At 41.0% G+C, this 13,911-nt stretch overlaps 2 protein-coding genes across 2 annotated transcripts; both read left to right on the forward strand.

The window, feature by feature from the left end:
* The first annotated feature begins 1,816 nt into the window (after window positions 1-1,816).
* On the forward strand, window positions 1,817-10,486 carry LOC103710470 (eukaryotic translation initiation factor 3 subunit C-like). The gene is made up of 4 exons (XM_008796186.5): window positions 1,817-2,021; window positions 2,251-2,308; window positions 2,398-4,236; window positions 9,257-10,486. Exons 2-4 carry the CDS (start codon window positions 2,285-2,287, stop codon window positions 10,256-10,258), a joined length of 2,865 nt encoding a protein of 954 aa, XP_008794408.4. The 5' UTR covers window positions 1,817-2,021; window positions 2,251-2,284; the 3' UTR covers window positions 10,259-10,486.
* Window positions 10,487-10,697: 211 nt separating this feature from the next.
* LOC148700749 (uncharacterized) lies at window positions 10,698-12,585 on the forward strand. Its single transcript, XM_088707708.2, has one exon. The coding sequence runs from the start codon at window positions 10,981-10,983 to the stop codon at window positions 12,190-12,192; it is 1,212 nt and encodes a 403-aa protein (XP_088563834.2). The 5' UTR covers window positions 10,698-10,980; the 3' UTR covers window positions 12,193-12,585.
* Window positions 12,586-13,911: the final 1,326 nt, after the last annotated feature.

The raw sequence follows: 13,911 nt of genomic DNA on the forward strand, positions 1-13,911 counted from the left end.
AAAAATATAAAAAAAATAATTGCAAAGATTAAATATTTGAAAAAGGATTGGTAAGGCCTGTGAACTTATGCTATGGAAGAGGCACCTATCAATATTATTTTGGTCACCAAAGCTGGATTCCTGAGACATAAGTATACACTATATATAGTGCAAGGCTTGAGCCGGGATGGACTTGGGCCGGGCCCGAGCTGAACTGCAGCCCCTAACTGACTATTGCTAAATTTTTAATATTGCTACATAAGTATACACTATATGTAGTGCAAGGCTTGGGCCGGGCCCGGGCTGAACTGCAGCCCCCAGCTGACAATTGCCAAATTTTTAATATTGCATCCGTATACGGTAATCCATCTCAACGACAATTCAGTGTCCCACATTTCCTTTAGGGCTCGTTTGGTTCGCGGGAAAAGAAGGGGGAAAAGTGTGGTCAATGGAAAAGTAATGAGATGCCTCTTATTTGGTTGGAGTTTTCAAAAGAGAGAGATGGGAAAGTTGTATTCCCATGGAAATATGATTCCCACATTTCATGGAAAAGTCTTTCCCCATGAGAAACATGGAAAAATTACTTTTCCATGAGGCGGAAATCACTCCATTTTTATTTTTTTTCCAAAAAGGCCCTTTAGCATTAAAGAAGCATTAAAAAGGCATTAAAGACCTAATTTTTATTAAGGGCATAATAGGAATTATACATAACTTTTGCAGGAAAGTGGATGGTCAACCAAACACAAGCACTTTGGAAATTTGTCACTTTCTCATGGTCAACCAAACATGCCAAAAATACTTTCCTAGGCATTCTCTTCTTAGGAATTTGTTTCGCAGGAATCATATTTCTAGGAGAAAAAATGCTTCCCGCGAACCAAACGAGCTCTAGATGTCAACAAGCTCTACCAAGAAACTGCGATCTCCAGCTACATGTAACAGCTTCAATAACAATCATCCAACAAAAGACTTAGCCCAGTCCACTAAACAAATCATGAGTTTCTTTGAAGAATAGATTTCCTCCAAAAGCCCTAATTGGATTATAAAGTATGCACAGGAATGACCAAACGCTACCAATAGCCATACTGAAAACCTTGGGCTTCTTTTGGTGACGATGCAAAGCATGCCCTATATAGATTTTTTTTTTAAGAAAGATCCGCCGAAAAAGTCTATAATGTAGATATGGTTTGCTATGTAAGATACCCTCCAATTAGTGGTACTGTTAGTTTTTCTATAAATATATGTGAATTGATTGAAGAAAATTTTATGTTGAAGATCATTTGCACCTTGCTACGATGCATCTTATGTGATGGGCACCAAGAAGATATAAAGGAAAGAAAATACTTTCATGAAACTTCCGTAAATATATGATTTGATAGGACAAAATTAGAGAAGCCTGCCGGGGGCGTCCGCTTGGCGTTTTTGTGCGGGAACCACCCGACTCGGTCGTAACTCGTAACCCCTTGAACCCGCCTGAGCCGGTTCTTGATTCGCTGATACGGAAAGGGAAGAGCAGCGAACCCAGTGGTCCGACGTCCGCCGACCGACTCCTGGTGATCGCTTCTCGTCGCAGGGACGGAGAGAGTGCCGAAGAGAAAGGGAGCGTAGGAGTGGTTAATGGCAGCGACGAAGAGGCGGTGAGTGGGAGGGATATCGGTGTCTCAAGGTTGAGTCGGATTGTTCGGTGCGGGTTGACCTGTTCCGGTCCGATTTACAACGAGCAAAATCGCAAATAGGGCTGAGCCGGTCCTATCGGTTCAAAATTTTTATTTGCAATGGCTGCTCTGGACTGGCCGGTTTGCTGATGAAAATAGAAAAGACTCTGATTGCGGTGTCGGACGGTCTGACCCGGTCTAAATTTTCGAACCGAGAAAAATTTTGGTCGACCTGCCGCAACCCTAGATTCCTTTGGGCGCAACTTCAAACGCCATAAAACCTTCGGCCGCCTCTCTTGCCTCGACCCCTTCTTCTCTCTCGGTCGCGGAGCCTCTCTTCTTTCCTCTCAGAATCCGGCGGAAGACGCGCGTAGGCCGATCAAGAAGAAGGTATGCTCTCAAATATCTTTTTATTCGATTGCGTTTACTTGTTATGTTTCACGGAAATTGATCGATTCCTCCCCGGGATCTGCTTCCGGGTATAATCGATTTTTAAGGTGAATTTTAGGTTTTGTTCCCGTCTTTTTTTTTCTCTTTTATTTATGCGTATATTAGGGTTTATTCTGTTGAAGTATCTCCGCCTGTCTTCATTTCTAACTCGCGTTGCTTGAATTTCTAGGTTTGTTGGATTCAAGAAGTAAAGAGCAAAAACCATGGCTTCTCGTTTCTGGATGCAGGTAATGTTGGCATACAACCTTCATCCTAATTTTTACCCCCAGTCTTCTGTCTTCTTGATTTGCAAAAAACCTGTCCTCTTGAATCCCAGGGTGGTGGCAGTGAATCCGAGGAGGAGGAGGAGGAGGAGGAGACCAGTGAGTTTGGTGACGGAAGTGATGCCGGGGTGGGGGCAGCCGAGACCGGCGGCGCCACTGCCCGGAGCCGTTACCTCAAGGAAAATGCAAGCGACAGTGATGAGTCGGATGGGCAACATCGTGTGGTCAAGTCGGCTCGGGACAAGAGGTTTGATGAGATGGCAGCCACTGTCGATCAGATGAGGAATGCTATGAAGATTAATGACTGGGTGAGCCTCCAGGAGAGCTTTGAGAAGATCAACAAGCAGTTGGAGAAGGTGGTCCGGGTAACTGAGTCCGAGAAGGTCCCTAATCTCTACATTAAAGCCCTTGTGATGCTGGAGGACTTCTTGGCTCAGGCACTGGCCAATAAGGATGCCAAGAAGAAGATGAGCAGCAGCAATGCAAAAGCTCTCAACTCAATGAAGCAGAAGCTGAAGAAGAACAACAAGCAGTTTGAGGAGCAGATAATGAAGTATCGGGAGAAGCCAGAGAGTGAGGACGAAGGGACAGAGGATGAGGATGAGGAAGAAGAGGAGGACGAAGATGAGGTAGAAGAGGATCCTTCAAAGATTGCAATGTCTGACATGGAGGATGAGGATGAGGAGGATGGTGATGAGCGGGCTGGGGGTGGTGGGGCCTGGGAGAAGCAGATGAGCAAGAAGGATAAGCTTATGGACAAGCAGTTTATGAAGGACCCCAGCGAGATCACATGGGATATTGTTGACAAGAAGCTCAAGGAGATTGTGGCGGCAAGGGGTAGGAAGGGAACTGGGAGGGTTGAGCAAGTTGAGCAACTTACATTCTTGACCCGTGTGGCAAAAACACCTGCTCAGAAGCTTGAGATCATTTTCAGCGTGATCTCGGCCCAGTTTGACATCAACCCGAGTTTGCTTGGGCATATGCCAATTAATGTGTGGAAGAAGTGTGTTGGCAACATGCTCCTTGTACTCGACATCCTCGAGCAGTACCCGAACATTGTTGTTGATGACTCGGTTGAGCCTGAGGAACACGAGACCCAGAAGGGTGCAGACTACAAGGGGACAATCCGAGTTTGGGGAAATCTGGTTTCATTCCTTGAGCGGTTGGATTCGGAGTTTTTCAAGAGCTTGCAGTGTATTGATCCCCACACTCGTGAGTATGTTGAGAGGCTTAGGGACGAGCCTTTGTTTTTGGTTATTGCACAGAATGTTCAGGACTATCTTGAGAGGGTAGGGGATTTCAAGGCAGCTTCCAAGGTGGCATTGCGACGAGTTGAGCTTGTATATTATAAGCCTCAGGAGGTCTATGATGCAATGAGAAAGTTAGCTGAACAGAGGGAAGATGGAGTTGAAGGGGGTGGAGAGGATGGTGATGTGGCAGCTGGCGATGAACGCCAACCAGCTGAGGAGAATAGGGGCCCACCACCATTCGTCGTGATTCCTGAACTTGTTCCTAGGAGGCCTACATTTCCAGAGAGTAGTCGGCAACTAATGGATGCATTGGTGTCTCTGGTTTATAAATATGGGGATGAGAGAACTAAGGCTAGGGCTATGCTTTGTGATATATACCACCATACTATCTTTGATGAATTCCCTGTTGCTCGTGATCTGCTCTTGATGAGTCATTTGCAGGATGGGGTTCAGCTCATGGACATATCATCGCAGATCTTATTCAACAGGGCAATGGCACAGCTTGGTTTGTGCGCCTTTAGGGCAGGGTTGATAACAGAAGCTCATGGATGCCTCTCCGAACTGTATGCAGCAGGAAGAGTGAGAGAGTTACTTGCACAAGGTGTATCACAAAATCGTTACCATGAGAAAACTCCTGAGCAGGTACTTCTGCACTTATTCAATATTTCCTTTTCGATCCCATTATTGCATTGTGTAAGCGCATATACTCTCTTGATTATACTAAAGATAATCAGATTTTTTTAAAGCATTGTACATCTCACTATCATTCAAGTTATAATATCATTAATTTTGATTTTGAACTTGTTTTTCTAGTATGATTATTAATGTAGATCGAATTTCTTTGCGGATGCATGGATAGATTTAGTTCACCTTGTCACAATGCTGTTCGGTGTTTTGCATGTTTTTCATGATTGTGTTGAATCTCCGGTTGTTTTAGAGGCTGCACTTTCATGTTTGCTTGCACATGCTAACCTAATGTTATCATGGTACTGTTTTTAATTTTTCTTTTTATTGTTTTTATTTGTTAACAAGTGTGTAATGTCGCCATAGCATATAAAGTATTCCTTAGGCATTGTAAATTTGATTAGCTTGTGGTGGTGGTTTATCATATTTTAGATTGTATAAGGCCTTAAGTTGGAAAATTGTTGCTTTGTCAATCCTCCTGTCATTCCAAGTATCATATTTATGTCCTTGTGTCTCTTTTAGATTGCTAACCCACTAAAATGTTTCTCAATTTAGAGAATGGCCGAGTAAACACCAAGATGATTATTTTCCTTGGTCTGTAGAAGGCAAAATTTTGCTTTAGTAGCCAAAGCACAATCATGTCTCATCGGTATGTGTGTGTCATCTATGTGCACAATCTATTGTTTAGGGCTACAAAATGGTTGGTCTAGCCTGCTAGATTTGAAATGTAGGTATTTGACGCAGATGAAGGAAGGCATTTATATTATGTTAAAGAGTAGAATTTGATTTGTAGCAATGGTAGAAAATAAAAAATGCTACTTTTCTTGATAACCCTTAATTCCTCGCTGATATTGAAAACTTTGGGCTTGATCAGCCCCTTGCTTTTACTGGAGGGATGATAAGATCTAGGAATGGGAAGTGCACAACAGGTTGCTCATGGAAATGCTCATAATTTATAAAAGATGGCCTAGTAGTCATTGTAGTCATTGACCAAATAATTTGATCCAAAATGGGAAAATATGGAAGATGATTTATTGATTCAAAAGATCTTAAATTATAGTTATGGACGTAATAATTGTTGGTGTAAGCAGAAGAATGCCTTTGCATATCCAACTGTGTTATCAAGTTCTATCATCTAAGACAAGTTGCGAGTTATTGCTTTCTCAGGTTGGGTATTCCACGCCCCCCCCCCCTCTCACCAAGAAATTTTTTTTGCTATGGCTGAGACTCAATTCAAATCAGTCTTTTGGCTCTACATACTTTCCGTTCTTGAGGATGTGGGAGTGGAACACAGAGGAAGAGGAAGAGAGTGGATGAGAAGAAAAGGAAATAAGGGAGTTAGAACAAGAGGGATAAGTGAGAAGATGGTAATCGGACTGACAATTGGATTACTTTATCTTTCTCTGTCTTATATTTTAGGAGAGAATGTGGATGGTTTATTGTAAATTAGTGAATCGGATTTTGGGTACATGTTTAGAAGGTGAGTTTTCTCTTCTTAAGATTCTTATGAGTAGTTGCATGCAACTTATTCTAGATTAAGGAATCGCTTGAAAGTTAGCAACATTAAATCAAGTGAAGATACGCGATCATTTTATATAGTATGATAATAAGCATTATCTTAATCATTTAAGAGACCAATTATTTACATTAAACTAGTACATCACATTTAAACCTATAAAGAAGGGAGTAGATTTTGGTTGTTGGTGATCTTTGCTGTTTAAGACTTTTACTGATTCTGGCAATTTTGGTTCTCCTTAAATGATGTAAGATAACGGTTTATGGCATCTGGTGGTAAACTTTGCTTGCTGATCTTTTGTATGTAATATGTATGTCCATGCTTGCCTTCTCATATGAAAAAAACATGGGGCGTGCTTTGGAAGTTTTGGACAACATTTTCATTGGAAATCTTAGCTAGTAGACATCCAAGTGCTTAGAAGTTTTTTTTAATTATACCCTTTGCGATGTGGTTTGCTTGATTACTTGGTTCTAGCACAGGTGCTTCGAAAGAGTTTGAATTTGGGAAAATTAAGTGGCTTTTGAAGTTGCTAGATGTATATTATACTTTTCATTGAAATTTTGATTCCTGGTTAAGGATTTGGTGAATATTAAATTATCATATGTGATTTTGTATGATATATGATAAGTAGGATTTGTAGACCTGGTCGGAAATAGTTGAAACGGCACGTGGCGGCTGTTATGATGCTTCAAGGCTTTGGAAATTTTGATTTGGCCAGGCTGAGGACTGATATTCTTGTTTTAAATGAAATTGAAGTAATTGCTGATCAACTTTCTTCATAGTGTCTTTCCTGAATTTTTCGGAAATGTATTTGATAATTTCTAGTCTTCATACTAGACACTTTTGCTTGTTTACAGTTAAAAATGGTTCATGATCATTGTTGTTGGGATCTAATGATCCATGATCTGGATCAAAATGGACTTAAGTGATCCTGACGATCTCTGGATGATAATCAGTTTGGATTGAAGTATTTGAATAGTAGATCTAACGGTTTGAATCCTTATCTGTTAAAACAATTAGAATGTTGATTCTTTTATATCCATCAAATTTTCACTTTACAGTGACCAATATATCAAAAAAAAGGCTTCCAAAACATAAGATTATCGATGTCCTTAGGGATTTCAAGAATAAAGAAAGAGATATTTAGTTCTTTAGGGTTTCAAACCTAGAGTTAGTTTGTGGTATATTCTGTCATTTTGATTCCTTCTACAATCTTCTACCTAGAAGGATAGATAAGCTGATGCATTTTGAGGGTCAAAACATGCTTTATTGATTATATTCAACATTTAGATATAGTTTGTTTTTAAAGGTGAGAAAACTCACTATCCATGTGCTGCATTTAACTAGTGAACGAGGGAAGAAAAATTTGTTCGTTCATCAAGAGGCAAAAGGAAAGGAGGCAATTTTGTATGTCACGGCTGATAATGAAGCTGGTGACTTTAGTGCTGACAAATGCTATATCATTTTTTTTTACATACCTTTTTTCGCTCAAAATAAAAAAAATAAATCCTTCATCATATTGGGGCATAATTATATTGAATAATTAAACTTGTTGTTTTTTTTAACCAAAATATATAGATTTCGGTTTCTAGGTGTTTTTTGATAGCATAGATCATATTCAATGGTTCGAAAAGTTGAATGGCGTATTGCTGATTTTAAAATCATTAACTCCTCTCTTATCATTAAAGTGTGTAGTCCAACATATATATGTAAATTTAAAGTTGCTTGAAAGTTAAAAATGTCCTTATTAAAATGATCTCTTACATTTCATTCCATCAAACTTCAATTTTTGCTGTGCTTTCCGGCCTTACATATTGCTCTACCCCTTTTTTTTCTTTTGGATGTTTAAAAAGAAATCAGGAAGATCTAATGATCTGTGATCTGATCTGTTACAACCCCTTCAATGATTTACAATATAGTCATGATCTTGATTCATGATTAGGGATATAAGCGCTAGTTTGCATAATCTTATCCATTTCATAGTTGCCAGATGAAAGAGTGGAACACTGATAATTATTTGAAACTTGAAATTAATATCCATTACTTATAACAAGAAATATGGGTATGATTCAGTCAATCAACATAACAACCATATTTGGATAAATGTATACTGATATGTTGGATATGACCAATAACCATATTAGATGTTAATGGATATCTACGGTGTTAATGGATGCATATGACCAAGGTATCTTGTATATGGGTTGCCAAAGTGTATACCACACCTATCTTATGGGTCCACACCTTTTAAGTTGATGCAAAATGGTCGATGAATGAAAAAGAAAGGATGCCTATGCCTGATCTTATAATTAGAAAATGTAGAAAGTTGGTAGTGGTTGGGTCTTATCAGACTCGTGTTTGCTTGTATACTAACTGATTCCATCTGTATCTTTGAAAGCATGATTATATCCATGTCTAAGGGCATGACCATTTCTATTTCCAAATCTGAATGTACTAAAAGTTGTACCAGTTTCTATATCTGAATTTAAATCACTTATATTAGCTTTATCTGTATCCAGTCAAAACAAGGATCTTGTGTAACCTCAATGTGCAAAAGTTGGATAACAAGCTGTTTGAATAAATTTTGAAGTTTACTGTTCTGAGTAAAATGTGAAGTAAAATAGCATGTGAAGAAACTAGTAATGGTGGTTGATATGAAGGCTCATGATAAATTTGTACGATCAATTATGGTATCTTGCTGCAGCTAGAGCAAGAGGTAAGACCGTGAGATAAGTCAATTTTTGTTTCCTGAAACTAAGATCATGCGATGGAGATCGTCTCGGCAGATTTGAAGTAAATGCGGAGTTTGAGATACCACGTTGAACTGGCCTTCAGGTTCTGAATTTAATGCTGTCTTGTGAATTGTTGAGTAGCATGCTTAACAAAGAAGTCAAGCGAGCCATGAGCATGCATCTTATGGCTGTATTGAAGTGGTCTCCAGATCTCTTTTCTAGTATAGCATCCTTTGTACCCAGAAGCTCTATTTCTGCAAGTAGGTTTGAGATATTTTTAGGTCATTAATGATTGGAACCTAAATGATAAAATTGATCAGGGCAAATATACAATTAATGGATGCAAGGCCCCCACAAAAGTTTCTTCCAGAGCACTGGGGCAATCTTGTTTTTAGGGAGCACCCACTATTTCTTTGTTATTTGTTCATCCCTCCCTCTCTCTCTCTCTCTCTCTCTCTCTCTCTCTCTCTCTCTCTCTTGTAGTTTAAAGGATATTTCTTGTGGTTGCTGACTTTGGCCTTTTGATGTTCAGGTGGATGCCCTAGCCACCACATTTTTGATATTTAAGAAATTCATTCTTAATATCTATTGGCACTTCATTTGCCGTTCAAATCAATGAAAATAAAGATGATTTTCCCCCAATTATATGCATCGTCGGTCTATTTCTTTGAATTACAGTTTTATGCATAATCAGTGCAAATACTAAATTGACTTTATTTTGGTTTGTCAGGAAAAGCTTGAACGGCGAAGGCAGATGCCCTACCATATGCATATAAACCTTGAGCTTCTGGAAGCCACTCATCTGACATGTGCCATGCTTCTTGAGGTCCCCAATATGGCTGCCAGCACCATTGACACCAAGCGCAAGGTTATAAGCAAGACATTCCGGAGGCTTCTTGAAGTGAGCGAAAGGCAGACTTTCGTTGGTCCTCCTGAGAACGTTAGGGACCATGTCATGGCTGCCACCAGAGCCCTAAGCAAGGGAGACTATCAGAAAGCTTTCGATGTCATCAAATCCCTGGACATCTGGAAGCTCATGAGGAACAGAGAAACTGTGCTGGAGATGGTGAAGTCCAAGATCAAGGAGGAGGCGCTGCGAACCTACCTCTTCACATATTCGTCCTGCTACGATTCCTTGAGCTTAGACCAGCTTACTGCAATGTTCGACCTCTCTGAGGCCCATGCCCACAGCATTGCGAGCAAGATGATGATCATGGAGGAGCTCCATGCAAGCTGGGACCAACCAACGAGGTGCATCATGTTCCACAATGTGGAGCACACCAGGCTGCAGGGGCTTCTGTTCCAGATGGCAGAGAAGCTCAACATTCTTGCTGAGAGCAACGAGAGAGCCTATGAGGCGAGGACGGGCGGGGGCCTTGATGGGCTGCCGCCTAGACGCAGGGGAGAGGCTCAGGACTATAGTGGAACTGCTGCATCTGGGAAATGGCAGGAGAACTTCGTCTCGGGGTCACAAGGCAGGCAGGGTGGTGGATATGGGGGGCGAGCTGGGTACGGCGGCAGGTTGGGGAGTTCAGGTCACGGAGTGGGTGGAGGGTTTTCAAGGGATCGAACAGGGCAGGGGCAACGGGGGACTGGTGGCTACCCAAGCATGCGATACCAGGATGCCTATGGTAGTGTGAGGAGGACTTCATACCAAACAGGCGCAGCTGCGAGAGGCTCGCAGGTGGAGACTTCGCGTATGGTGAGTCTGAACAAGGCTGGTAGAGTTTAGAGGAAAAACACCCCTCCCATAAGAGAGGCCTCTCAGTTTTTGGTTATCACAACTTGTTCCCTTTTTTTTCTCCTAGCATATTTATCGAGGACTGTTTTAATTTGGCTGTGAACGCTTTTTTGCTCTGTTACTTGAGATCTTAGAAACTGGTATGCTCTGTAGAACTATGGGGGATGGGAATCTTCTGTACTCACTCCTTTATATCAGTTTATGTTGCTACATTTTTCATTTGTGCTCTCTATATTTATTTATTTGTTTTGTTTTATTATTATTATTATTATTATTTACAATGCCCGGCGCTTTAGTTGTGTTTTTATTTTGGTTGTCCAGAGTAAGTGCAAAAGCTGATTATTCATTAGGTGCTCGCTTAGCTTTTATCAGCACGTTACCTCCTTGAGAAATGTTGAGATGCTGACGAGGCGAGCATCTCGTACAACACAAATATCAGAATTTCGATTTGTATAGGAAGGATGTATACAATTTTTTGATGGATCATATGATTGAAAATTCCAAAAATGGAGCTACAGATACTAACAAGTCATTAGCAGGTCATCAAATTGCGTGCCTCATGTCTCTTGAGGTTGTCATTCGACGGAGGGGCTTCTGAGACAAGTTTGAAGGATGCATGTGGTTCCCAAAATAGATGCCCCACAACCTTTTTCCTGATTGATGCTACCGAAAACACGTGATTCCTACCCCACGTCATTCAAACCACAGTAACAATGGTCAGGATGCTGCTCAAATACGTGGGGTCCTCAGGATTTGGATTGGTTCGGTGCACCTGGTCCGTCGAATTATGTCCCCTCCTCTCCAATCAGGATCCTATCCCAAGTCTGCCTCGGCCTCAACCTCTCCTCTCCTCTCCTCCCCCAACCCCATCCAAGAACTGCCTGCTCCTCGCAAAGATGTTCTTCTACGCCGAGGCCATGGCAGCCTCCTCCGAGCCCGCTGGCGTCCTCCAGATCCTGTGGGAAGCCCTCCAGCTTCCCACCAAGACTGCCACCCTCTTCTTCCCCCTCCTCGTCCTCACTCTCTTCTCCTCCTCCTGTGTCTTCTGCGCCAGCTTCTCCTCCATCTCCCCTGTCCTCATGGACTTGGTCTCCAAGCTCACCATCCTCCTCAAAGGCCCCGGCCCTGGCCCTGGCCCCGGCCCCGGCCCCGACCTCTCCCACGTCCTCCTTGAGATGAAAAACGACCTCAAACAAGTCGCCGCCTCCGAGTCCATCATCATCCTCCTCTCCTTCTTCGCCTCCCTGTTCCTCCTCGTCGCCACCTTCTACACCTTCGCCATGGCCTACTCCGGCACTTCCCTCACTCCCAAAGGACTCCTCTCTAGAGTTGCTCGCCGCTGGTACCAAACGCTTGTCACCAGGCTCTACGTCGTTCTCCTGAGCTTGGGCTTCGGCGTCTTGGCTTCTCTTGCGATCGGCACCGTCATGCTGCTCTGCGATGACTCCAAATATCTTGTGAGCTCTGGTGTCGCCCTGTGTATTGTTGCGGCCTCCATTTACATTTATCTGTGGACGAGGTGGTCGATGAGCTTGGCGATCTCGGTGGTGGAGGAGACCTGGGGGATCGGCGCCCTCTCGTGGTCGGTCGAGCTCTTCGTCGGCAACAAGAAGAAAGGTTGGATTCTCACTTTCATCCTGATGCTGCTCAAGACGGCGATCTATGGATTTCTCGGGTTTCTGATGACCTCCGGGCCGAAGCCGCCGTCGCCTCCACCACCGCCGGTGGAGGATCAGCTTAGGTTTGGGTTTCTTGCGGCGGCCGCCACTGCTCTTGTGGACATGTATGCCATGGCAGTGTACACGGTGTTCTACTACGTCTGCAGGAAAAGCCATGGATTGGATGAGATGCTTAAAGTTGAAGAAGGATTTATGTACGCCACTTTACCTGCTGCTGCCGTCAAAGTTGAAGCAACTCTCCCATAAGCTTGGATTGCAGAGAGAAATACACTGAAAAGAGCTCAAGGATGCGTCGGTATGTTTCTACTGGCATCTATGTGGCATGTGGATGCTTTAGAATAGCTTATTAGTACTATATATGGTGCTAATATTCGAACTATGACTGGAAAATGCGTGGGATGGCTTGTCGATTTGTTTCTTGTGCACTTTGGATTTAAATATGAAATGCTGAATGATCCACTTCAGTTTGCTTGGATCATGTTCAAATCTAATGAGAGATTTGGAAAGAGCTTAGAAGTGGTGCTGCTGAATGCATCAGCTGGTGTCTTTTCTTTGCTGCCTTTGTTGTTGGTGTTCTATTTTTGCAGGGGTTTGTGTGCTCTTTATAATAGATTATTGCAGCTTTGAAGTGTTCATATCGAACTATGACGGTTTAGATTTGCCAGGGATGGCTTGTCACTTATCTGTGCTTAAACTAGAATTTTTATTTGGAGTTTCCCACTTTGGTTAGCGTGGATTATTTTAGAGAGATTATTTGTGAATTTGTGTGGCTGGAGCAAGAGAACCTTTTTTTTCATTATTTTTTTCATGCATTCACAGAGGAGGGAGAAAAATAAATAAGTAAATAAACAAAAAAAAGAAGAGAGAAGACGGGGTCTGTCGGTAAGAGATATTGAAGTCTCTATCGGTCCTTCACTGTTAAAAATAAAAAATAAAAAAATTGTAGAAATATCCTTCTAAAATTTGCATGAATATCTTATTAATATTTATATTATTTCTCCATCTTCATAAAATACTGTTTTTGCATAAATATCTTTAATATAATATTTCTTCTAACATCATTAATAAAAACTATATTTATTTTAATTAAAAATAAAATAAAATTTTAAAATTACTTTTTTGTTTTCTATCACGATCGCCTTATAAATGTTTCTTTTTGCACACCTATCCATTAAAAATATTTTAATTATTTTAATTTGAAATCATTAATTTTTTAACGGCGTTAGATGGTAGATGATATGGATACATATGCAAAACTAAGGATAAAAAACAGGATAAAATAGTAAAATAAGTATTTTACGAGGGCATACATACAAATATCAATTTTTAGAGGGCATTCATGCAAAATTCGATATTAGAAAAGTATTTATGCAAAAAAATCTAAAAAAAAATATATACCAATGATTTTTTGCGGCCCGGATCTATTGCGTCCCTCCCTTAGGCATTTTTCAGTGCCAATTGCTACTCGTCCCCCCAAATGTTGGGCCCAGATATGTCGTGCATAGAGCTTTTTATGTGGTTGTTCTAGATTGGGCCTCATCTTGTTTTATTGCCTGTGGCCCATCACCGTCCATCTTTCTGTACCGGTCCGAGAGGGAACATTTTGTTAGCTGTCATATTAATTGCTGCCATGCTAGTAGGGCCATTTTCGCATTCAAATCAATCTAGATATAGATAAAAATTTATACATTCAACTAATATCCGTAGATATATCTATTAAAAGAAATGGATATGGATATAGATAGACAATTATCCAATCCTTTTCGAAATATCCAGTGCTATTTATAATTCTAATTAATTTTATATAGCACTCATAAATTTTTAAGAAAAATAAATGGCTATATTAACATGCTATTAGCTTGATTTATTATCCACTTAGTAATAATATCTTTAATTTTGTAATTATAAAACTTAATTATTTGATTTATATCTATATTTATATTCATACTTTGGTATCCGATTGGT

The sequence above is a fragment of the Phoenix dactylifera genome, chromosome 11 (assembly GCF_051530095.1).
Source record: "Phoenix dactylifera cultivar Ajwa chromosome 11, Ajwa_hap1_PhDact_Kaust_v1.1, whole genome shotgun sequence".
Taxonomy (NCBI): domain Eukaryota; kingdom Viridiplantae; phylum Streptophyta; class Magnoliopsida; order Arecales; family Arecaceae; genus Phoenix; species Phoenix dactylifera.

Excerpts from the sequence above, each read along its gene's own strand:
- LOC103710470 (XM_008796186.5), top strand. The coding sequence starts at position 2,285 with ATGGCTTCTCGTTTCTGGATGCAG. Across the intron at positions 2,309-2,397 it reads CTTCTCGTTTCTGGATGCAG|GGTGGTGGCAGTGAATCCGA; the intron begins GTAATGTTGGCA and ends CTTGAATCCCAG. Across the intron at positions 4,237-9,256 it reads ATGAGAAAACTCCTGAGCAG|GAAAAGCTTGAACGGCGAAG; the intron begins GTACTTCTGCAC and ends TTGGTTTGTCAG.
- LOC148700749 (XM_088707708.2), top strand. The coding sequence starts at position 10,981 with ATGGTCAGGATGCTGCTCAAATACGTGGGGTCCTCAGGATTTGGATTG.